Genomic DNA, 25541 nt, shown 5'->3' on the forward strand with positions numbered 1-25541 from the left:
CTGGTTTGATCCGTCCCTCTTATTGCGCTACTATACGATACCTGTATAAATTTGCTCAGTCAAAGTGAACAATGCAAGTCTGTGGTTTCTGTGATTCAGGACGCACGTTTTATAAGGCCTCATTCAACATCTCTGTGATTTATTAATTTCCATCTTACACATCTTGCACTGTTTGCTGCCACTTTGATCCCGGTGCATCGTATTTTATTACAGCCTACAAATCCCACTTTGGACAAGCGATGATGTTTGATGGTGGAACTTTGTGCGTGAACTCGTGTACTTGTGTCTTACACTTGGCATCCTGATCGCCTTCAGCCATAGGGGAAACTGGTTCCATTGTTCCTAAACTGCCAGTGAACTTGACATTGTGAAACTGCCTTTCATTTGATATGGCGTCAATACTTGTTGTTCGGCAAGGACGTTTATTTCTTTATTTACTCTTCAATATTTTGTTAAGGAGTGGCCGCCTTGTGACAAAGCAGCCGTCACATGGTTGACGGCGTCAACATGACATGCACTATTCATTCCCAGCAAAGACAAACAGTTTTGAAATAACAAGATAAGGGTGATAAAAACGGGAGTGTTTGGGGTGGTTCTTAGGTAATAGGCAAACACAAACACGGTTTGTACAGTGGTGTTATTGTTTGGACTGGGTATGGAATCACTCATCCACTCGCCATGGGCACAGGCGTGGAGCGCAGTTGTGTTGTTAGTGTGCTTTGCTGAATTGCTTTGTGTCAGATGTCTGGCACACACACACACACCCCTTAAGTAAAGCATTGTATGTGTGATATGACTAGTGTACACTTGACGGATTTCGCAACAGCCCCAGATACCATTGAGTCATCTCCAACTTTTATAGCAGCGTCCTATTTCATTTATTTGTTCTTTTTTTTAGTTTATTTTTTGATACTCTAAGCTTCTTGGAGCAGGAGGCGGAGCTAGAAGTGGCGATGAAGATGCTGAGGTTCTCCTTCGGAGTGACCAGGTTGTATAGGATTAGAAATGAGACAATTAGAGGGACAGTGAAGGTTAGACGTTTTGGAGACAAGGTCAGAGAGGACAGACTTCGATGGTTTGGACATGTCCAGAGGAGAGACAGGGACTATATCGGTAGACGGATGCTGAGGATGGAACTGCCAGGGAACAGGGCTAGAGGTCAACCCAGGAGAAGATACATGGATGTAGTGAGGGAGGACATGAGGGGTTGGTGTTGGGGAGGACGATGCAAAGGACAGGGTGAAGGTTGGTTTGCTGTGGCGACCCCTCACGGGACAAGCTGAAAGTACAGTAGTAGTAGTAGTAAGCTTCTTTGAGCCACACATTTACCTTTATTAAAGCATTGATCCACGTGCTTTAAAGATTCCGTGTGTCACCATACCTACGAAGATGGGTCGTAGAACCTAATGAGTGAAATGTCCTCAGAGGCTGAGGTGTGTACTCACATCGGGAAGGATCGATCAAAGAAGAGGAATGAACGTTCAGTGTTTTTCTGTTACAAGCAGTCTAACCTGATTGGTTTGCCCTCACGATCCATTGATGGTTGACTCTGTGCCTCCAACAGCTGTTACGACACTTGGGCCCCTGGTTTGTCTTCCTTTTCTACACATTTTCTGCTTGATTGTTTGAAGTTATTGATGACCTTTCTGTTTTCCACATCACTAAACTCTTTCATGCATCAGCAGACCGTGCCCACGGTACTCAGATCTCATCTGCAATATACAGCTAACAGTTAGCGCTGCGTCAGAAGAGATGATTGGATCTGCTCTGTTTGGATCCCAGTGATTATGACGTCTGGGGTGGGCAGTAAATTTGCATGACTTGTGTATTTCTTCCATCTGAAAATATGGATATCAGTATACTGGTGATTACACACATGGACTTTACTGAATATTTTCCTAAACAAAAAGTTTTCAAATGATACAATGTTGCAGTAAAGGATCAAAGTAGTTGTATTTAGAGCGCTAAGATGCAGTTTACGGCTTATTTCTCCTGCACTCATCGCTAGCGCAGACAGATTCCAGTACTGACAATGGACTGACGGAACGCATCTGAATTAGCTTTTCAAAATTTGATAGGGCTAATTAAATATAAACTTTGTAGATAGATATTTAGAGGAACAAAAAAAACCTATTGTTCACATTATCTAAAGTATAATTTATTTCTCCTGTTGTAAATTCTGTTGACGTTAATGTTCAAAGTCTTGGAAGCGGCCAGACGGTGTCTGTTATAAATTACAGCAATTTGTTTAAGGAGGATGTGACTCCCAAATATAAATTTGATCCACCCTCCCCGGTCCTGATGAAAAAACCCCCCACTGTCCTCTTGACCCAAAGGGAGTCAGTGGTTGCTCAGGTGATTGTGCGTTTGAATGTGTGTGTGAGTGTGTGTTTGTGTGTGACTGTGGTGGGGGTAGGTATTTGTGCACAACCCGGCTAAAATGGATGCTCATCCTCTGCGGTTACTCCACTGGAGTGCGAGTTCTTGTAGCTGCACGACATTATTTAAGTTGTCTGTGGAGGCCAGTGGGACGGTGACAAGACAAATTTGTCGGTAATATGAAAGCAAAGAATGTGGCGAGCCATGGAGCGGTGGTATAACGGCGTCACATCAGGGACGGCGGTGGGTAATGCGGCTGACCTGTCAGTGATTGATACCTCCAGCGGTGGGCCACTGGTAATAGTTCTTGCAACATTAGGACAGGGCATATTTCAGGCCTAAGGGGTGCATATCAGCAGGCTGGTGATTACGGCAACATAAACAGGGGTGCAGTAAAGGTCCCAGCCTGATGGAACAATAAACTAATAGCGATGTCACTGTCCCCCCCATGGCAGCGACGCTGCGTGTGAGAAGTAACAGCTCGGTTTAAAGAGCCCAGAGCACTGGGGGCCATTTTTTATTTGGTGGATGATGGCCTGCAACTGATGTCATTATGAACCTTAAATCAACTTTCTGCTTGCTTGAACATGGTCACCTGGGTGCAGGGGGACAAGGACAGGAAAAGGTTGAAGAGCTCGGCCTGTCTCGGTGCCAGAGGTACCTGCAGAGGTAAAATTGAGTTGGGAGAATGGTGATCAATCAAGTGTCCCAACAACATACATTTTTTAGAGCGCTTGTCCGTGTTTCCCAGTTGTAATGAGTGGAATAGTTCTGTTGAAAAATGGAAAGGGGAAAGATAAACCAATCTGGCATTTAAAGGATGGACAAACTGGGGACCAAAGAAAGACAATTTACAGATCAATGTCATTACGTGTCCCAAAGTAATCAGATGGAGAGAAAGTCAATGCGTTTCGTCCAAACACAAAATATAAGACCCTTTGAGACATTTGTGTAATGATATTTTATTGTCATTTACGTGGAATCATGAGCCATAGCTGTTGTGGCGCTTGAAGAGGTTACGGTTAGATAGGACTACCGGGAGCGAAGAGGTGAACGGAGAGCAATAAAACCACGGACTAGATTCAGGAAGAGACGGCCCGGTCCCAGTCCGTTACCCCTCTCATCAGACCGGTCTATCCGCTGCTGTTTCATCTGAGTAAACAGCGGTGCCGGGGTCACCGGGACGGCTGGGTAATTGAGCCAGTGTGGGCCGCCCTGTCAAGCACATCGGCTAAAAATACATCGCCCACTGTCACCGGGCACCAAGTGGGGGGAAAATGATTATTCCCACTGTCGGAGCACAGGACACTCGCATCACCAGTGACCTTCTACTTCCAAACCCGCCGTCACAGAAAAAAAGGCGTTAGCGCCAAAAGTTTCCGTGTGTCATCAGAGCGACAATGGAATCTTTGCTAATGCAATGGTAAATAGCGGATTAGCATGTTATAACAATGATCATACTATTGAGAGTGTTTATTCGGCCATGGATGAGCCCTTCGGTTTTGTACACGCAGACATGCAAAGGGTGTGTTGGAATGTAGGAACGAGGAAAGACACTCCTTTGAACGTGGAAAGGTTATTGATTTGTCCTGTAATCATTTCCTGCTCTTTGATATGCAAACGATCTCGTGTGAATTTACAGCAGTCCTATCAGACTCATTTCACAGTTCTTAGCCCCGGCGTCTCTCTGGAGTCCTCCGCCTCATTAGCCCTGTGTTCTCCATTACCGCCATAATTAAAATCTTTAGTAGCTTATCAAATTAAAAATATTTTTGCTGATCGTATTGAGATCTTCACCTCACAGTTATTTTCCACAACAGGAATAAATTAAGACTAAGCATTTTGCACACAATGTGCGACAATCTGGTGCTTGAAAGGAGCACTTCTGGTATCTTTTGAGCTGCTGATGAGAAACGGGGGGGGGGGAGGCCATAGAGAATTTAAACCCAAGCAGATAAGCATGTGCAAATCATCTCTCATTTGCCGGCGCTCATTTTGAGAATGGATTTAATTAATTGTAATGTTAAACGAGTGGTCTTGCCCGTTTGCTCTGTGGTTGAATTCAGCACATATCCAAGGGCTTCTTCCACCGTACTTTAAACATGCGGCTTATTTAAGTGCGGATTTAGAATGCGCCATTCAAATCCGTACGTGCTCCCTGTTAGGGCTTAAAGTGCGCCAATGAAACCAGGGTTACCCAGATGATACTGATGTTTTTTACTGAACAAAAAAAAACAAGGTCTGATCCACCCAAAACGGCTCAATGGTATCTGAGTATCAGCGCCACGCTCATCAAATGAAAGCACGTTAGTATAGTGTGTTACGCATCATCCAGGGTTTGTCTCCGTCACTCGTATAAATCGTGGAGCACAAACACAGAATCTGGCCCCTTCAACGTGACTCTGACTCTGCGTTGCGGGATCGCTGCCACTCACAGGAACAAAATCCACTTGCAGAAAATATTCCTCCAACAAACCAAAAAATGTCTTCTGTCTTCAAGGGATTTTTTTTCTCTTTCTTTCAAAGGGCTACGTGAGCTGCAGTGTGCTTGACTTGTTAAGTGAGTTTTAAGTCTTCTGTGTCAATTGGAGGCGGGGCAGAGCTTTAAGTATTTTGCACATTAATGCGCTTTTGAGAATATTACCCCAGGGTCCTGTTTCACGGGAGAGGCAGGGATAAGATGTTTTCTAGCATCCCCATTGTAAACATTTTGTTGTGTATGTTCTGCATATCTCCTTTGTTGAAAGTGATGCCGATTATTCAGATTTCATGCCTTGTCTGGATGTTAATTATTTACTCTGGGCATGAAATTTGCCTGAATGCCAGGGATTTGTGTCTACAAGCAGGCGACAGATCACAGGAGGAATGGGAGGGATAGGAGGAGGTAGAGAGGGAGGCGAGAGCTCTCGGAGCTCTACCCTGTAGTGGAATATGTTTTCTAATTAATGCTCAGCTTTGTTTACAGATGCTTTAATTTAATGAAGTGATGAAGAGGAGAGTTGGATTAGCCGGTAATTGATTCCATTATCCCATTCGTTTGTCTCAGGCATGATTCCAGCAGAGCTGCAGCAACTGTGGAAGGAGGTGACAAATGCTCAAGTGAAGGAGGAGCACAACCACAACAGCCACAACAGCCACAACAGCCACAACAGCCACCGGGGCCTTGACCTGTCGTCCCCGGCACTGCCAAAGAACCCAGTCCTGAACCAGCACGCCTCCACGAACGGGCAGTACATGAGTCACAAAAGAGAAGGGTGAGTCCCTCCCTTCATTGCACCGAGGAGGGGGATGCAGGAACGGCTTCCGCCTGTCCGTCTGCGTCATCATCAGAACACAACAAGAACTGTTCAGTAGTTTTTAAGGAAATTTTCTCCACACATCAACCGAGTAATCTAATCCTGTAATATTCATGGATTTCTCTCTCTCTGTTTCCATGGTTAGAAGTATTTGTCTTAGCGGAGGGTTACTGGGGCATAACTGTTCAATATTATTTTATTTTTTTACAAAACTCAATGGTGCACGTCTACAGAACATAATGGAGGGGTGCTATTTGATATTTTTGGACTTGTACATTGTGTTTTTTATTTTAATTTTGAAAATGCAACCCTTTCTCAGATATCCTATTAACCAGGGCAACTTGAATCATTTCTTTCTGCATTTTCTCAGTGAAATGCACCCGTGGCGGAGGACCTTTATGCACATGTATCTGCTCAATAAGAACAAGTCAAGACACACCGTCTTAAAATGACGTGTCTCAAAGCACTCTTCTTTGTGTTTTTTGTAACCCACAGCAGGTAATTAAACGGATCTTCACAGGCTCTTTTGTGAATAGCAAACACAAAGCTTTTGTGCCCTATATTCCCCATTTAAAGCTGCAATTTCCCTCAGGGTACAAGTTGAAGGCGACGTCCCTGTAGGGGCTTCCAGAGATATTACTATTAATTCATAGTTTGTAAGTATTATTTCCATCAGGGTCACTGTTTTGTGGCCTGTAGGCAGCTGGGGATTTCATAGGAATACCTGGAAGGGATTTGGAGAAATGTGCACCGTGCTATTAATGAGGAGGTCATGGTATTGATAACCTCCTGCTATTGTTTTATTCTTGAACACACTCAGGGATTACCAGTGTATTGTCAGAAGAGAAAATATGTTCTTTGTGTACTGGGAATTGTCTGACATGTAGATTTAACATGATAATCACCTGTCAGTCCAGGTAAATATATATATGCAAGAACAACATGCTCTTATTTACCAGAACAAACAATCTATGTGCGTATCAGATCATATTTGCAAAGAAGGCATGAATCATCTTCGAAAGGCGCATATGTCTGTGTTTTTAAGGAAGGAATTAATTTGGCATCTTACGTATTTGCTTGTTTTCTTGCACCAGCGATCTTTGAACTGCTCCCGAGGAGCCTCCAGGCGCCGCGAGCTCGCTGCGTAACATCTGACATGTGTTCCAGTGATCAAAACCAGCGCACCATTATGAAAGCAATGCCAATGAAAGTATGTTTAGCGCAGTAAACCAGCATGCCTTTGGAGGTGAAGAGGGGATGCTAATGGGGATCGGGGGGGACACAGAGATTTACAGAGGATCTGAGTGAGAGGCTGCGTTCGGATTCACTGATGTATTGATACAAACAGAAAGCAGACGTTTCTTTTAAAGCTGCGCTATCAGCGTTTAAACAGATTCATATTACCTGCACAGACTTATCCTCTTAACTGTATTTCAAAGTTATCTTTTTGCACAGACGGTAGAGGGTAAAAAAAAAAAGGGGTGGCATTAGCTGCTCCCACAGTTGACAGTATCACAGGCTTCCAATCCTTCATCCATTGTCTGCCTGAATTTCTAGTTTTTGTGCAGTCGGAGACAAATCGCGAGCGAGGATATTGACTCGCTCACTCCATCAGACATTGTCGCGAGCAGGCGAACAAGGTGAGCATCGGTGGCAGGAAAAGGCGAGAACCAGCCACAGCTGTGGAGTCCTTGTAACATCGGAGAAGACGTAAAAGCAAGAGCTGGCAGCCCCTCTGCCTGGCACCGTCTGTCAGAGATTAAAGAAGATGTCAACAGCAGTTTAACACAAGCTTAGGCGAGGAAGGCAGTCGCCCTCTGAATATTCTCAATATATCTTAGATGTCAGAAAATCAAGCAGGTGCTTCTCATCCAGCCCATCTGCTCGTGGAAGCCACGGTTTATCTACCCGGAGTTTTTCAGACGCAGAGCGCTAAGAATAGATGATGAGTACAAAGCGAAAACAAAGCGTCCTTTATTAAAGGCTGAATTTAGATTCACACAGCCAATAATCCTTTCTTGTGTTCATTTTGGGACACTTGCGTTACACAACCATTATTCCTCTCTTTTGATGCCGCGTTCTCCATTCTAATCTGACTCCATGGAAAGAAAAAAAAAATCCAAATATTATTAAGTGTGATGAGTCCGAACGAAGCTCTGAGAAAATCTCTGCGTTATAATCCAGGGATTTGAATAATCAGGTTGAAGATAATGGGCTGGGCCGGCCCGGGCGTAAATAGAGAGCATCCACTCATCCTCCCAGCGCTGAACTTAATGAACTTTTAATTGATGCGGTTTTGCAAGTCCTTTTGTCATGCAACAGAAACAAGCCACTCTGCTGATGGGCCTGTTTTCCCGACTGGCTTCATATTGGTTTACAGCGGGCCCTAAGTAGCATGTAGTTAGTTTCATGTGTCATATAAAATCTGCCCAGGCACAACGACGCCTGCAACTAAAACCTTAAGTGCATCAACAGGAATCACTCTTGAGCTTTGCACTTCCGTCTTAAGGAAGGAGGAGAAATTCAATCACTGCCTTCTTGACACACCGAAGACGGCGCACGTGTTTCTGCCTTCAGATTCCGTCTGCTCTGAGTATAGCATCCCCGACGCAACCAGGCTTTGAGTCACTCAATCTTTCAGGCCCCGTTGTTTCCCAGCCAACATCTGTGATGCATAAATAGAGATATACCCTCCTGAGCCGGAGCATCTTTATTCAATGATTTGCTGATTTAAATGAAATGTGCCTGATCTTTATCTGACACAAATTCCCAATACAGTGCTGCATCAGCGTTGTAATGGGGAGCATCCTCACAAAGCGCTTGGCCCACTTTACTTCCCAACAACCATTAGTAACCGCAGCTCAGGGACTGTAACGCAGCAATCTGTAAATGATAAATGATCAGATTTGGCAGAACAGCCCCATCGCTCTTCCCTTTTATTTGTTGTACACCAGAAACATATAATTAAATCATTTAGCTTAAAGTGACGCTGTGTAGGATCTAGAGTTCGAAAAAGAAAGTGCTGATGTGGGAACCAGCGATGAGGGAGAATGTTGAGTCTGGCATCGAACTCGATGGCTAGACTCGGACCTCACATGGTAGCAATTCATCTTCACATTTGCCCGATGGACTGAGTCCATTAGGCCACGATGCCAGAGAGCAAGTCTTGTTTTTAGCGCAAGGGTAACGTCAAAAGTAACTGGCTGGCAGCTGTTGGAGTCGTGTGTGTGTCCGCCGTCTGTCCACACATAAAAACAATGCAACACCTGAAAGGTTCACACACTCTCTGTCCAGGTCTGCGGACATTTTACTGTCTCTTCTCTTATAAAAGAAGCTAATGATACAGTTTTTCTTATTACTTTTATAAGATCATTGGATTGTTCTTCCCTTGGGGCAACAATAATGCCCCGACCACCTGTCCAGGCTGCAAGTCAAATTGTAATGTAAAAGTGGGACCATATTTTTTTTCCTCTTTCAACACGTTCTCAAATGGATGACCCCCCCCCCCCCCCCCAATGAATGATGTACTCTCCCATTCCACTAATGTAGCTCATTTGGTGTAAATTAATTTACTAATATTAAGCCATCCACTGTTCTCTTCTGTCACTCACACAGGTCTGTGCCCAATATACTCCATATTTCAATGTCTTATAATACCGAATTAACTAATGAGCCTGATTTTAAAATTAAAACTATCATTACCTTGGATGGTCTACGCATTTTCCTGTTAAAACTCATTACAATAGGTATTCTGTTGTCTATTTATTAGCTGTATCCAAACAGAGGTCTTACTGCGAATGCATAATCCATAATTAAATTTTTTTTTTTAAATCACACTTTGAAAAAGGAAATGAAAATTTTGCTAACCACACTCATGAATGCTTGACTGCTTTCTAATTGCAATGCAATTATCTCACGTTACATACACAGTGAACTCTAAAGGAAGTGATTGTAAAAACGAGCAAACCCGTGTCCACCTTTCTAAATTTCCTCCTCAAGATGCAGCATTTCTAACATTGATACCAGTCATGAGATTTATGTTCCTGTTCTTCTGTCATGGCAGACAGGCAGCTGGTTGAGCAAGCTTTTCTCTTGCTTGTTCCCCATCCAGTCACACCAGTATAAATTTAACACAGAATTGACTCCTTCTACCATTGATACCCAAATGTGTCCAAAGCCTTGACTCAAAGCATGACTTTAAAAGTGCAATCTCCACCATTTACTTTGGAACGTTCAAGTGTGGGTGGATTCTATAGTGACAGTTTCAAAGACCAAAGATGAAATGCAGTGATTACATTCTTAAGAATTTTCTGATTCAAAGAGACGAGGTCGGAAAGCGTAGTGCTTCTGAACGTTCGGCATGGGAAACTTGTCACGTTTCGATGCGATGTCTCATGTTGACAAGTCGTACGCTGACTCTTTGACTGACGTTGTGACACACGGAAGCTCCTGAGGCAAATTGTAATCCTGATGATGCAACGTTTCAGTTATTCTAAGCTGGATCAATTCTACGACATCGACAAAATAACAATGACAAAGCAGACCCAATTGAGAATTCTGGGTTCAGAGGTATTATTTCCAGTTTTTGATCTTCCTTCTTCCTTGTGGCACTAGAGCGTAGCCCATATTAAATATATGTATATGAATTACATTTGAATGGTCATTATAGTTATTCCCAGCTGCCATCAGAGCAGTTTGTGGTTTAATGAATCTCCCTCTCTGGCCATTCTCCTGGAGAGCAGAGCTCCGGCTGGAGGAGCAGCAGCAGCGTTTTGCTCATGAGCCACCAGAAGCACAGGTGGTAGCGATGTAGGCCAGTCCCCCAGGCTCTTGTTGCTGAAAGTTGTACGTCTTGTATAGTGTCTGCGTCCATATGGTCGCCTGTCTCACTCTCTTAGCAGACGCTGCTTCTACACGGGCTGCTTTCTCTCAGCGCTGATTGTGGATCCAGGCCTCCCGCCATATGGAAGATGTTGTAAAGTTTGTTTTTCCGGGACGTTCCACCTATTTAGACTGATTGCATGGAGCCGTACACTCCCTGTAGATGTGTGCTTGTCAGCCTGCGGCGAAACGGATTGGTCAGCATATAAATTGATGTCAGGTGGGGATGTTTGCGGTTTGTGCGTGGTGTGAAAGTGTCTCGTGCTTTCATGTTGCGGTGCACGCTTCTCCAGGAGGACCCTGGGACAATGTGGTGCAGGAAAAGCAGCGATTAAGGAGAACCCCGGCAGACTTGATCAAAGTGAATTACAGCATGGCTCACTGATAAATAATTACATATTGATTTAGTTCTGGGTTCACAACGTGAGTCTCCTCCTTTTAGGAGAAGATCAAGCAGACATCTCACAGGTGTCCTGATTCCACGCAGAGCGAGGTTGAAGAATATGTTTTTCATGTGAATAAAGACAGCATACAGTACACACAACAGGAAAAACCATCTTCTGGGATTCCTTCTGAGCCCACGCGCCTGAAAATCCATTTGTATAAAGAGTCCTCTCTGGCTTCTCTGTTTCAGATCCACGCTAGAAGAGCCATCCCATCACAGTCATCCTCTCTACGGTCACGGCGTTTGCAAGTGGCCCGGATGTGAAGCGGTGTTTGATGATTTTCACTCATTCCTCAAGTAAGTAAAAATCAGCGGAGGTGCGTTTCTATCCGTTTGTTTGTTCAAGCGTTCGGTGACCCCCAGCGACCCCGAGGCCCGGCTGGTGCAGCCGGTTGTTATTCCTGAATGTGGGTATCTGTGTTGGCACTCCTTTTTAACAACGACACTGCAGTGGGGTCTCCTTCTGAAAACGGCATGGGCCTCCAATTCCTGTGATAAGTGCGGTTCCCATGGAGACAGAGGCCGTTTTTCCCAAACAAACAACGGCGTGATGTTTATCTGAGGTAGCATGCACTTAGTGCTCTCTGCGTGTTTGCCCTTGTCACTTGATCGGAGGATTGGTGTGTGTGTCTTGATTTTTTTTTTTTTCCTCCGTGGTTTATTTGTCTTTCCCTCTCCTCTCTCATCTTTTACTTCTCCTTATTTTCTGAAGGCCTCGACAGTACGTTAAAACAAAAAGCGCATACTGTGTTTCCATCGAGCCGGCCAGCATCGGCCGCCGTGCGCCGTCTTTCCAGAGCGCGCTGCGTTTTAAGTTTTACCTCAGCCAGCTCGATGAAGGCCTTTCGTTTTGCACCGTGGTTCTGTCAGAGCCGGGCCCCCGGTTTACTAATCAGCCCAGTGTGCAGCGGCGCTTGAGCTAATCCAACACATAACAGCGCCATGGTTACGGAGAGGATGAAAACATCTGCATTGTGGCAGCAGATCAATGGCTCACTGTCACCCCAGATTAGTCGCATTTTTAACAAGATATGACACAATTCCATTATCCCAAAACAAGCACTCACGGGAGAGAAAGGTGCTGCAGAGAGATGAAAGTTACGACCGTCTTTGAGTCGCCTTTTCATTTTTAGCCTTTTATTACAACCTCGATGAGGTTGTGTCTGTAGCTATTGTGTGAAAAGAAAAATGGACAGTTTTCTTTTTTTTTCTGTTTTATAAACATCCTGTGACACCGACACATATTCCAGCTTTGGGAGTGCCCGCTTACATCCATCCGTATTTATTGTATTCTGACGTTGCCTCGCCCTTTGTTTATGAAAGAGACAGGAATTAAATTCAATGTGCCCGGCGGAGCCCTGCCTTCAAAAGTCTCTAAGTGCACTCTGCCGTGTTTTTACAAGTGTTTTTCTCATGCCAACATCTTGTTTACTTTAGTTGCCTGCTCAAACTGCTCGGAACATGTTAAGAAAACATTTGGGGAGAGTCTCCACAAAGCTGCCTTTGTTCAACGCTGGGCGAGGGCGAGAGCAGCTCACCAAGGTGTTAACGCTCAAACCCTTAAGCGCTTCCACATGAATCCCAGCAACTGATACCGTGGGCCTCCGCAAACCGAATCAAAAATACAAATAAATGATACTCTTACAAAAGTGTCCAAAGGTTGGGGAGAATTAGAAGTAAAGAGAAAGCGTGTGTGTGTGTTTGTATAGTCAGCAGAACACGGCGTGCACGCACCAGAGGAAGAAGGTAACTTTAACATCGACCAGATTTCAGCTCCACATGCCAACAGTAACAGAGACGACGACTGAAATGTTGTTTTAAACTGTGCGTATTTATTCTATCTTTTAAAGAAAACATTACATGCCTGCACGCACTCGTCTCGATAAATACAAAACACCAAATTCCTGTTTGTGGGTTCAGCACACAGATGGGTGGGGCTTTATGGGGGTCACGGCCCTGCTTCTCCGCGTCCACTCAGAGGTCAGGCTCATCGAAACGCTGCAGTGCCCTCTAGTGCTGCTCTGCCTGTCAGCTGGAGCTGCTGACGCTCCTCTATGCAACCTCGACGCCAAGACGTCGCTATTCTGTAGTGCCGGACACCTCAGGAAATAAACATGTCAAATAAAACATGCCTTTAATTATTTTCATAATCTGTACTTTATTTAAAGAGTTACTTCTATAGAAATATTAAAATCTCAATAGCACTGTAAATATTTGTGATGTAATTTCAATTGTTCCTTACGTGATACGTGGAGAGAGCGAGCCTTAGGCAGGCCGGTCTGTATAAATACAAATTGTGAAGGGAAAAAAAATTAATACCAGACAAACCTAACTGCTGTGTAAAAGCCAAACCGTAAGAAGAATGTCTGTTTGAGTTGTTCTATTGTGGCAGTTTACATTAGGGACTGTCATCCTGCCAGAGGACGTTTGCATTTGAAGTCCAGAAAGTGACACATGCCAACGTTCATAGTCTCTCCCTGCGTCAATTTCCCGTATCCCCTGCTCCCGTGTCCAGACACTCCTCTCAAGGCTGCATTAGGGCCATTTGAATATTTCATTTCCTATTAATTATGCACTGTGACTCTCCATGTCATTAGAAGAAATAAAGTGGACTATAACAAAGGATGAAAAGAAACGGGCCACATGTCTCCTATGAACAGAGAAATTCCAAAGCTGCTCACGTAGGCCACCCTTCATTGAAAATTCACTCTGGGCCAGTTAAATTGAAGTTGAAAGGTCTTTACCTATTATTTCCCTCATTGAAATTTAGTAAGATGTCCTGAAATGTTTACCAGTTTCATTTTCCCGACCTACTTAATTAACCGTCCGTTTATTTGAGCTGAGAAAAATTCTGAATTGATTTCAACAAAACGGGGGTTCCTGCCCACGCTTCCTTTAAGCACGCCTTTTTAATTTCTTTCCCGTCACAATAATTAACTTCAACCGGTGAATGTATATCGCAGCTATTTAAAAGAAAAAATATTTGATTATAGATACACAATAGGAGGACCTGAATGTGGGGTTTTGGGGAGGGGGACTATATTTGCTATAAAGATTTTTAATCATTCACCTCAAGGTTGAAAATACCTCAGCTGAGCAGAAACCTTCACATTTCGAGCAGAGCGCCATCAATTTTCCACCCCTTCGCTCGCGTCTGTTTTCTGTGTGTCTGGTGCCGTTTAATGCACAAATGTGTTGTCTGTGCATAAAAGGAGCGATGTCAAATTTATTGGGCTATCATAGCACCGGTGCTGCCACTGTGTGCCTTCACAGGTCGACTCCAGTGTTTTTGATTTGCGGTAAATGACAGAAAAAGTGCATTTGAAAAGGCGGGCTGGTAACACACCTCTCCACCCACCCCGTCCGCCGGCGCCGCTGCGCACAAAGAAGTGGCTGGTGACAGTGACCTACATGGTCACTGAAGATGTGATATAATTTATGATATATATAATATATTGGATCCATTAGCGGGCATAATGAAGTAGTGAAATGAAAGGGTATTTGTGAAATCAGTTCAAACATCCTGCTCGGATTATGATTAAATGATTAATGAAATGCCCCTGCATAAGCATTTTCAAACAGTAATTCATGCGGCTGCTGATAAAATTCCTCCAATCATATTTCCTTCACTCGTGAACCTTATCTCCACCATTTTATATAAATCACAGGAAGAGAAAAAAAAAACCGTCTGCTACCCGGCGAGCTACTTATTTAGATTAGTTATAAATGTACAGCAAAAGAGAACGTCTTCTCTATATAAAATAATCACGCATAATTATATCCATAATTCAAGTTTGTGACAGATCCCATCTCCTTGTCCTGTTTAGCCTGGCTTTATTCCCATTATTGTCACTTAAATTACAGAATTATCAGACAACAAACCAGCAATAAAGTCAAGTGATCCATGGAATAAATATTCAGTTGTATGTTAGAATAATTATTCTCTGTGTAATCTGTATTATACTGTTGTTCTTCATCTCTAAATGATTTAGGATTCTTCTTTTATTTATAAAAATTTTGCCATATATTCTATTTTATTTTTTGCATTGTGAGCTAAATAATTACCAGGTTTGCATCATTAAACCAGAAAACACACTTTACATGAGATTTCTTCTTGTTCTTTTCCTTCAGGCATCTTAACAATGAGCACGCCCTGGATGACAGAAGCACAGCCCAGTGTCGGGTGCAAATGCAGGTCGTACAGCAGCTGGAGCTGCAGGTACCGTGTCTCCGTTTGTTTCCGCCCAAATATTTGTGTCTTCTTCTGATGACATTTCCTCTGTCTGCCGAACCCCTCCCTGATGTCAGTCACGGGGTCACTTGCGTGCGTGTGTGTGTGTGTGTGTGTGTGTGTGTGTGTGTGTGTTAATGTGTGTGTATGAGGGGTGGAGGGGAGGCAGCAGAATCATTTTGCGCATTTGCAAGTAATCAGTCATTAAAAATGTGTTATGTATGCATGACAGCCAGGAAAAGATATATGAAGGGCCCGGGGCTAAGTAGAGAAGATAATTACATTTTGAATTTTACTGGGTTTTAAAGTTATTTATGACTTTTAACTATTTTGCACCAACAATAAAACACTTAGTGAAATGGTTTGGCAGCGGTCTGGCTTGCTGCTCCGTAGTGAGTGACTGTAGAAAAATCCTGGTGATCAGCGGACATTATATATATTATTATATCATTATATATACCTTTGTCTGTGAGAAATAAAAATCCACATGCGTAAATTAAGACACTGCTCACCGTCCCTCCGGCGTGCCGTGTGTGTGTGTGTGTTCGTGTGTATGCGTGGTGATTGGGTACCGTTAAATGGTGAATATGACCACTGGCACTTGTTTATTATCCTAAATCCTGCCGTTCCGTCCAACTGTACATATTTATTTGCTGCTGCTGCAGCTGTTTGATAATTATTAGTCCTAATGCCACATTGTTCACATGTTAAAAACATGACATTAGTTCAGGCTTAGGGTGTTTAGGACCAAATGCTACACCATGCCAGCTTCCTGCTGTTTCTGCTCTGGTGGTGTGTTTTCCAGAAGGATGGCATGAATGTCTATCAGACGCAGAGCGGGTCCTCAGATTTAGACATACATTAGGTGCCTGCGCTTGTTATCTCTTAATCTGGAATTGGTACAACGGTAGTCAGATTGTCTGAAGTGTTGAGTTGTTGACAGCTTCCAAAGAGCCTTTAACACAATAATCGAGATCAGATCCACCGATTTGTTCCGACATGCTGTTTGCCGTCACTGCAAAGGAATGTAGGAAATGAAGATGCAGAGAAATGGATTGAATCAAATGTCTTCTTTCCTTATTACAGCTCATGAAAGACAAAGAGCGTCTGCAAGCGATGATGACGCACCTCCATGTCAAGTCCACGGAGCCCAAAGCCATCCCACAGCCGGTGAGCAGCGACCCCCGTCATACGTCTTCCTCTGGTTCCTCCTCCTCCCTTTTGTTTGTCTTAATTGGTGCGCATGTATCCATTAATCCCTTTCTCCATCTTCTTATTTATCTGCTAAATAAAAACAGCTGTTCTCTTGAGGGAGGCAGTAAATATTGTTTGGACCACATCTGCTGACGTCTGAGATTCAATTTATAGTCTGTGATGAACTGGATGCAGGCTGTGATGCAGACGAGGAAGAGGAGCAGAGAGTCATGGCAATAACATGCATTTTAGTTTAAACATGGAAATAAACTAATGTTTATTTTAGGGTTTTAATTAGAAAATTATTGCCATTCCAGAGACATTCATTTAAAAAAAAAAAAAAAAAAAGGCCAACAAAAACCTCAACAATATAAAATATTAAATGATGAAAGAAAATATCTTATTACGGATGTTATATTTTATTCTTACTGAATGTGGCACTGAACATTCCCTTTTATTTTTGATATAGGCAATAACAGCTGCTGCTTTTAATTTGAATCAATTTTTCTTTTTATTCCATAAAAGCTGCATTTGGATTTATTTCATCCACAGTTTTTAAATTTGACGTTGACGTTTCAATGCATATTATTATTATTATTATATATTTATTTATTTGGCATCAGGGTCATAAATGAAGCATAAACAAGGGCAATTTGAGCGGAAATTCTTTTTTGCAGGATGAGAAAATATTTTACGAGTGATTCAAGAAGATCTGCTTCTGATCATAATCAACAGCAGATAAATTGATTATCCTCCAGACTATCCCAGACTCTTAATAAACGCCATGAATCTGTTAAATCCACATCATATAGGGTCTCATGCAGCGTTCAAGACTCTGTGCTGTTTGGTTGTGTTTAAAAGACACCATATTTCAGTCTATATGACAGTTCATTCACAGAGGAGCCAAATGTGTAAAGAAGCACAATGATCATTTTACTGCAGGGTGAGAATGTGAAGTCAAGCGCACACGCACTCACACACACATGAACGATGCACGAGTAGTAGCGTTGAGCTGCTTGGATCATTTATTTACAGTCAGAGGTGGCTATTGATGTGCAGAGGCTGCATGTTCGCTCCACGCAGCGCGGCCCGCCAACATAAAGCGCCCGGAGATGTCGAGCGACAATGGGCTGCCTGTAGAAGCCGTGCCAGTGTCACACACACACACTGATTGCCTAGATTAGAGTGCAAAAGGAGGGCTCCGGCACGGGAGCATTTGTGTATGGAAAGTGGTCGGGGTGGCAGATAGCATCTTGAGTTCGCTACCTCGCCTCTCTTCCCCGGGGCCCGTGAGAACGGCTGTGTCAGAGCGAGCGTTTGCATTCTGAGGGGAAGGGGGGGGGGGGGGAAGGGGGGGTGCCGAGCCAGGATTTTTATTCAAATAAATAGACACCCATTCTGCAGCTTCACTTGGCCTGCTGCGAGCCGCTGTGTAATGCTGTGATAGATATGTCTGGCTTCAGCTGGGTGAGTGGTGGGCTTACAGGTCAGGGCCTCGTGACCCCTGTTCTGGCCTCCAAAGAGGAGACGCAGACTGGAAATATTCTCCAAGTTCACTCTGCCTTCTTACCGTTAAGGCTGGTTATGCTGTTCTGCGCTGCCGCCTATAATAAAGACACGGACGCTGAGATGAATTTCCTGGTTTTACATTTAGTCATAATTACAGACAAACAAATGGATACTGTGCACGACCTCAAAAAGAAGAGGACTCTTATTCTCTGATGTGGATTGGAGGGAGGAGGGAGGAGGGTGGAGTCTACGCACAACATGCCACACTAGCAATGTGTGGGTGGGTTTTTCTGCCGACGGTGTCACTAAGCATTCTTGTCAGAAATCTGACCTTTTACGCCATACGTAATTAAGGAGGGACGTTTTGTTTATTTTCTTTAGCAGCTTGCCGAGTCAAAGCCAGTATAATTAGATCACCAATTACCATTTAATTAATTTCAGTCTGAAGTCTCATTTTGTCCCGGCACTGGAGTGAGCCCAAATGGCGACGCAAACAAAGGCGAGGCTATTACCAGCCTGTCTGGCCTATTGTGTAAGCCTCTCTGTGTTTATTGCCAGGGAATATGGATGAAAATGAAACAAAGCCCACTAATCCACAGGAAGAGAAGTCAACACCGCAGCCCCTTTCTATTGATAGCATTGTGTCAGAAACACGCGAGCCACGGAGTGATTTATTCTGCTTGTGTCTTCTGCTACCATCGGTGAGCATGTCTGCATTTGTCCATCCCTTCAGCCACAGAGTTTAATAAGGGCCCCTTTAAAAAATACATTAATGCATAATGGAAAACACAAATTTAACATTCTAAATATAATTAGATAATATTATTCTGACTGGGCATTATCTGCGCTGCTATCTAACAGACGTCTGTTCCGGTCTAACGGTCTTCCATCACACCCTTCATCACCTCCAGCGACATTATCAGCACCAATCAGGCTTCTGATCTGGTGGTCAACAAATGACATCACAGAGCGGGCTCTCTCTCTCTCTCCCCAGTCGCCGAGTCTCCCCTCTTTATTTCATCTTCTCTCTTCCTCACAGTCTGAAGTCACGTTTAATTCGGAAACTGGCCTCTTTTAGGGCAAATTAGCAATTAGAACAATTTAGTTTGAATATGTATCTGTGTCATTAGTTTTCCTGCCAATTAAGAGCTTGAGGTCAGGCTAGAATTTTCCACTTGACTGCTGCTCCAGTATGGAGGCTTGGCTCTTGACTCGAAGCTGCCAGAAGCCGGGCTATACCCATGGAGCACTTGCCATAATTAGTTTACCTTGTAGCCACTATTACTTACATCCCGTCCTTCTCCTTTGCCCGCTCAGCACATCCCCACGCAGCACGAAGCGGTGAGGACGTATTCTTTCGGCTGTTCTTTAGTCTTTACCCGGTGATGGAGACGAGTCAGATCAGTTAATCATCTCATCAGCCTAATTAGAGTCCTCACAATACAGTTTAAGTTAATAATTAGCCCAGATCTGTGTCTCGCTTTGGCTCCCTTACTCTGCTAGTAACCATGTTGTGGACCAACAATGTGGGCCGGGGGGGTCAGTCGTCCAAACAGGACAGGAAGAACAAAAGATTTGACCAAATGCAATGAAACAGAAAGCCATGGACAGGGCTGACGCGGCAGCGAGAGGGGGAGGAGGGAGGAGGTGGAGGAGGAGCGAGCCTCTGGGGTTCCTCTCCAAACATTTAGCGAGTGTTCATGGATCATCTCAGAGCCCACCTGCAATTAGCGAGGAGACGTGCATCGCCGATGAGGCGCCAGAGACTCCAGAGACTCCAGGGGTAATTAACTCTCGGTCTTCCTCTCCTCAGCTCAACCTGGTGTCCAACATCACGTTGTCCAAGTTGGCCCCTGAGGCCTCCCCTCCCCTGAGCCTGCCCCGGACCCCCACCACACCAACGACACCCCTGACACCCCTGTCCCAGACGCACTCTGTCATCACGGCCAACAGCCTGCACAGCTTAGGCCCCATGCGCCGCCGCTACTCTGACAAGTACAACATGCCCATATCTCCAGGTACTGCACAGCGAGCGCACACACACACACACACACTAAACACACACTGGAAACCGCACACACACTGTATCTGTATACACACACGTGTAATCATGTTATAATTTGTGTTATTAGCCACTGATAGGGCATCAGTGTCTGCGCCGGATCACTTTATTCCATGTTGACACAGTTTGTTTGTTTCCTGTGCGCAGATCTCAGTCAGAACAAAGAGTTCTATATGAATGCAGACGTTAGACCGCCGTTCACGTACGCTTCGCTAATACGACAGGTAAGCCGTGTAATGTGTGCACGTACACACGCAGCTATTTAGTCACAAGATATATTTATTCCACTTATTTTGCTATTCCTTCCTTTTTAAAATTTCCAATCGCAGAATGCATGCAGGATTAAAAAATAAAAAAATAAACCAGCCACTTTTGACAATTGCATTTGGTTTGAGTTTTTCAGCGGCTGTGATTACAAACCAAGTTCATTTCACACAACAGTAGGGACGGACCTGATTTAACATGGCCAGTCAATTACTGCTTGGCCGCTGTAATCTGGGATCTCAGGAATTAATCTGAGCCGAGCGTAATTACTGTCCCTGTAATCTGCCTGTGAAATGTTTTTTTGCTTGCCCTTCATTTACAGCCACGAAAAGGAAAATATATTCAAATCTGCCATTCTTGAATGAACAGAGCTGGAGATTACGGAGTGCACGTCGCTCAGACGACTTCTTTTCGCTGTTGTCTGTCATTTTCCTCAGGAGAACACGCACAGTGTGAATTATTGATCGCTCTATGAAGGCAGCAAAATTGTAAATGTTTGTCTCTGTACCTCACGCAGGCGATCCTCGAGTCTCCGGAAAAGCAACTAACACTAAACGAAATCTACAACTGGTTCACACGAATGTTTGCATATTTCAGGCGCAACGCGGCGACGTGGAAGGTAAATCTTTAAGTCCTTTAAACCAGGAGGAGACTTTGTGTTGATGTTTAAATGATGGCCAGACATAATACCTTTTATAAATGCACCTCTTGTCCCAATACAACGCCGTACTTACTCTTTCCAAATGAACCGCCCTTTAAACAAACACCAGCCATGCAGAAAAAATACGGAGGGAGAATATCAGCCAGAGAGGAAAAACTATTTCTCTGTAATATGTTTGGATTTTTCTGACAGTGACTCCTGGCCAAACCTCTCTGAATGGAACACACACTCACACACTCCTCCTGGAACATCAGAGGGATCATATTTAGTAAATGCAGATGATCTGGACTTGCCATTTTTTTACGTTTTTAAATCTAAATCACCTTTTCCAGCTGGTTGAAAAAGGCAAAAAAAATGTGTCTCGCAGCCTTTGTCCTGATTGATTGCACTGATAGCAACCTTTTCTTTCTCTCTCTCTCTCTGTTTTGACACCAACTGCAGAATGCAGTCCGGCATAATCTTAGTCTTCACAAGTGTTTTGTGCGGGTAGAAAACGTAAAAGGGGCTGTGTGGACAGTCGACGAAATAGAGTTCCAAAAGAGACGGCCTCAAAAGATCAGTGGGTAGGTTTGGTCTGATCGGCCGCTGACGGGACGATGCTGCTTTCTGCTTCTGCTCGCACCGCCGCCGCTGCTGCTGCTGCTCCATCTCATTGTCTCTGTGCCATAACACCCAGAATCCCCCTCACCCGCTTGCTTCGCCGCCCCAACGCTCAGGGGAAGCTTTTTGGTGATGCTTTCAGAACCCTCAATGGCTTATTTGAATTGTGATCCTCACCCTCTGCCATCCTTCCTGTCTGTCTCTCCGTCTGTCCATCATGTGTTCCTGCCCCGTCACTGCATCTGCATCCCTCGCTGTCCTGCTTTCCCAGGGTGCCATTCGCACCAACCTTTCCCTCCATAAGTGCTTTGTGAGAGTAGAGGATGAGTTTGGGTCCTTTTGGACTGTTGACGATGAGGAGTTTAAGCGCGGCCGCCACGTGCAACGGGGTCGCCCTCGGAAATACGTCGCAGATGAGAACTTTGACGAGCTGCTCGCACAGTAAGCACTTCGCCCCCCGTGCTACGAACTCCAGAGGCCCCGCCCCCTCTTGCATGTCCCCACCCCAATGTTGTCATCATGCTTTTTGTGCTTGGCTCGCCATCCACTCTGCTTCATCAACTTGGTCTCTCTTCCCTTTAAATGCAAAGTGTGTAAGATGTTGGTGTGGCATTGAACATCTTAGAAGTGTAGCCTTAATAGCAGCATTACTTTATCAGCAAATGTGTTTAGTCCTCCTGCAAAGTGCATCGATTTCTTTTCAGGATATCAGATTCCGTAGCGGAGGAATGCTGCGGTTTGTAATGTGATTGTTCTGTTTGCAGCAGCCCGGCTTTAGTGAAGAACATTCAGACCAGTTTGGGCTACGGACCGACCCTCTCTGCTGCCTTCCAGGTAAAAAAAATAAGAAATCAAGCGCCTTCATCTTCATCTGCCTCCCACCATCACCATGTAAAAAAATAAAAAATACCCACCTCCTCTTTTCAAAGATTCCTCGCCTTTGCTTTTCAGGCTTCAATGGCAGAAAACTTACCTCTATACACTACTGCTTCCCTCGGAAGTCCCACCCTCAACTCCCTGGCCAACGCCATCCGTGAGGAGATGAACGGAGCGATGGACCATGGAAACAGCAATGGCAGTGACAGCAGCCCGGGACGCTCGCCCCTGTCAGCTATGTGAGTGGCACAATCGGGCTTCTCTGTTTCCACTTGGCCTGCAGAAGAACAGAGAGTGTGTGTGTGTGTGTGTGGGGGGGATTCGACCGCCTCCTCCTCTGAGACGGAACTCTGTAAATAGATTTAGAATGAAAGCCGTTCCAGCGCCCAACCAAAAGGCTTTAAAATGAGCTACCGCATGGCATCAGATGAAACAGAAACAATGCAAGGAGGTGAGGGGGGGGTGCAATAAATTAAGTGCAGAAGGATGATATTGAAGGTGCTGTTGGCGGGGTCACGGCCAGGGCTGCGGCCGGCCTCCCTGCAGGAAAGGAAACTCCACCTTTTTGACGAAAGAAAGGACCGGCGCGCGTCTGTTATTCTAACTGCGAGTTTATGAACTTCCCGTTACGAGTCCTGCTGTCTGTCGGACCGCACGGCAGCCTGTTAAAATATTTTTACGAAACGTGGAGTGACGGAGGTGAAACATTAGCCGGAACACCTTCAGAAACACCCCGAAGCCACGGCAACAAAAAACAACACAAAAGCCTCATTAGTCTCGAGGACGTCTTCTGAGATCCTCATGTAGGAAAGTTGCGGCGGGCCTGGAAAACCGCAGCCTCCCTGTTCACTTGTTGTATCGGAGCGTCTGCTGGGTCGTTTGAAGCCTAAAATAATGCAGCGCACGCTGCATGATTTCCAGATGTGGGGTGGGGGGGGGCAGACCGCCGATGTATGGCAGGGGTAGACTCGGGGATGGCCTCCTGAAACGTCAGCGCTGTGGGGTGAATTCTGCCTGAAAGAAAAATGTACAAAAAAAAGGTGCAATAATGAGTTCCTGGCCCAATCATCCCTAATCATCGTGAACATGGCTTTGGGCGTGGCTGTGGCACAGGAAAGGCAGAGACAGGATGGGTGTGCTGGCCCGGGGGCAGCCTGCTTCTCCCTCCGCTTCTGTCTTCAGGCTGAAGCTCAGAGAAACCCTCCGTAATTATCTCCATCAGCGTTATTTAAGCACAGAATCAGTCCGGGCTGCTAAAGAGCTTAATGCTAGTGTTAGCAAAACACACCCGGTGTTTCACGCGCACGGATTGAGCGCCAGGTGACGTCGTCTCGTCCCGCCCGGTGGAGGGAGCGGTGAAGTAACGCAACAAATCTCCTCCACTCGCCGCCGTTAGCCGTGTGGCGACGCACGCTTTACACGCGGCGAGGAAACCAGAGAATCTGGCATGCAGAGAAGGCTAATTATAAGCAAAGTGTAGCATCAGCATGCAGTTCAGCAGCATCATAATAACATTTTCATGTCTGCCCTGCAGCCACGGCGTCCGACCCGAGGCGACGGCACTCCTGGAGTTACTTTGATGTGAAATTGATAGAAAAGCTGACTTTACTTTTTCCCCTTTTTATAATTTACACACAAAAAAAATTATGTCTGCTCATTAGCATACGAGCATCTCCGTCACGGCAGCCGCGAAAGGCACCCGCGCTTGGGCGAGGAAGAGCTCGCCATCGGTCCCTTGTTGATGAGTGCGGCGTCGCATCCTGACGCCGCTCCACCGCCACAACGGCCGCCTGGCGCCGCGGGTTAGAGCGGCCCCCTGCAGCTGCTCATAATGCGCTCCGTTTCTTTTCTCCCACAGCCGGGCCTCCTCCTCCTCCTCCTCCTCCTCCTCCTCCCGTGCTTTATTCCTGCTCTGTTTCTGTAATAAGAAATTTGGCAGATCTCATGTCTTTAGTGGCTCCTTTGCCCAAGCAGCGCGCTGGAGGGCGGGGCGGCCTCATGTTTCCGCCTTGTTTACAAGTGACAGCGTTATTATTCTCGTAAGGGTTCTGTTTCTTATCACGCTGTTGTGCCAAGCGAGCCGCCGCCGCTCTTCCTCGCGCGCCTTTCCTGCCAGCGCTTTTCTTCCTTTATTGACACTCGCTTGAAAATATGCATTAATTCTGGAGTTTAAAGCGAGCACAGCGGCGTCTGGTCGCTGTGTTTGCTTGAAGTTGATTAATGATAGAAGCCGGGCTTGGGGTCGTCCTCTGGAGACCCGCCTCGCAGGTTGTGCATGTTAACGAGCAGGAAGGGGAACACACAGAGCGCCGCTGATCCGCCGCCACCAGGAGGCTGACAACGGCTCGGTCCATTCTTTCCTCTCCTCGTCTCGTGTTGTTAATCTTCCTCATTTATCAATTCTAAGTGAATACCCTGTTGTCGGTTACCGTGAAAATAAAAAAAGCCTGCAGCTTTGGAATACCTCAAAGGGAAGCTGAAATTATCATCAGCGCCAGTGAGGGCCCCGTCAGCGCCTCATTGAAGCCAGACATTTGTTTCTGTCCCCCCCCCCCCGGTTTCCTTCTTTCTCAACAGAATCAGCTCAGGTCCGCGCCACGTCGAGCCCGCATGTATGAAAGGGTATATAAAGCGCAGGAGTGGAGGCGGGGCTTAGAAAGTTAGGGATTTATCACAGGACTCAGAGCTACACTTTTTTTACTGTGTGCTCCTCCCCCAGGCATCACATCAGCGTTAAGGAGGAACCGCTGGACCCCGACGACCACGAAGGGCCCCTCTCTCTGGTGACGACTGCCAATCACAGTCCAGATTTAGATCTCCACAGAGATTACGACGACGATCAGTCCCACGAAGACATGCTGTAAAGCCGGCGTGGCCCCTCCCCCGGCCCTCAGAGGCAACGGCAGTCTGGGTAATTTGCGAGGCGAATGGCGCCCGGCACTGAACTGCAGTCTCAGCCACTGAAGACTCTGATCGAACTTTGTAGTGCCATTACAACACATCACAAGAATGCCCCCCCTCCCCCCCCATGCCAGGGATTTGTCTTTCCTTTCTACTATTGATTCGAGTAAAGCTTAAAGGTGAAACTTCATTTATACTCGTGTGGGATTGGACTTGTTTGGTACGGGGGGGGGGCGACACGT

The 25541-nt window shown here is 45.4% G+C and overlaps 1 protein-coding gene across 1 annotated transcript in view; it reads left to right on the forward strand.

Moving 5' to 3' along the window:
- foxp1b (forkhead box P1b) overlaps window positions 1–25262 on the forward strand; it is a 69556-nt gene extending 44294 nt beyond the window's left edge. Inside the window, exons 6-16 of the mRNA XM_068741934.1 lie at window positions 5426–5633; window positions 11191–11298; window positions 15133–15220; window positions 16319–16402; window positions 19749–19953; window positions 20145–20221; window positions 20779–20880; window positions 21364–21485; window positions 22287–22356; window positions 22474–22637; window positions 25118–25262. Coding sequence (XP_068598035.1) covers window positions 5426–5633; window positions 11191–11298; window positions 15133–15220; window positions 16319–16402; window positions 19749–19953; window positions 20145–20221; window positions 20779–20880; window positions 21364–21485; window positions 22287–22356; window positions 22474–22637; window positions 25118–25262 — 1373 coding nt within the window. The remainder of the gene's footprint in view (window positions 1–5425; window positions 5634–11190; window positions 11299–15132; window positions 15221–16318; window positions 16403–19748; window positions 19954–20144; window positions 20222–20778; window positions 20881–21363; window positions 21486–22286; window positions 22357–22473; window positions 22638–25117) is intronic.
- The last annotated feature ends 279 nt before the right edge of the window (window positions 25263–25541 follow it).

The sequence above is a fragment of the Brachionichthys hirsutus genome, chromosome 8, assembly GCF_040956055.1.
Source record: "Brachionichthys hirsutus isolate HB-005 chromosome 8, CSIRO-AGI_Bhir_v1, whole genome shotgun sequence".
NCBI classification, from domain to species: domain Eukaryota; kingdom Metazoa; phylum Chordata; class Actinopteri; order Lophiiformes; family Brachionichthyidae; genus Brachionichthys; species Brachionichthys hirsutus.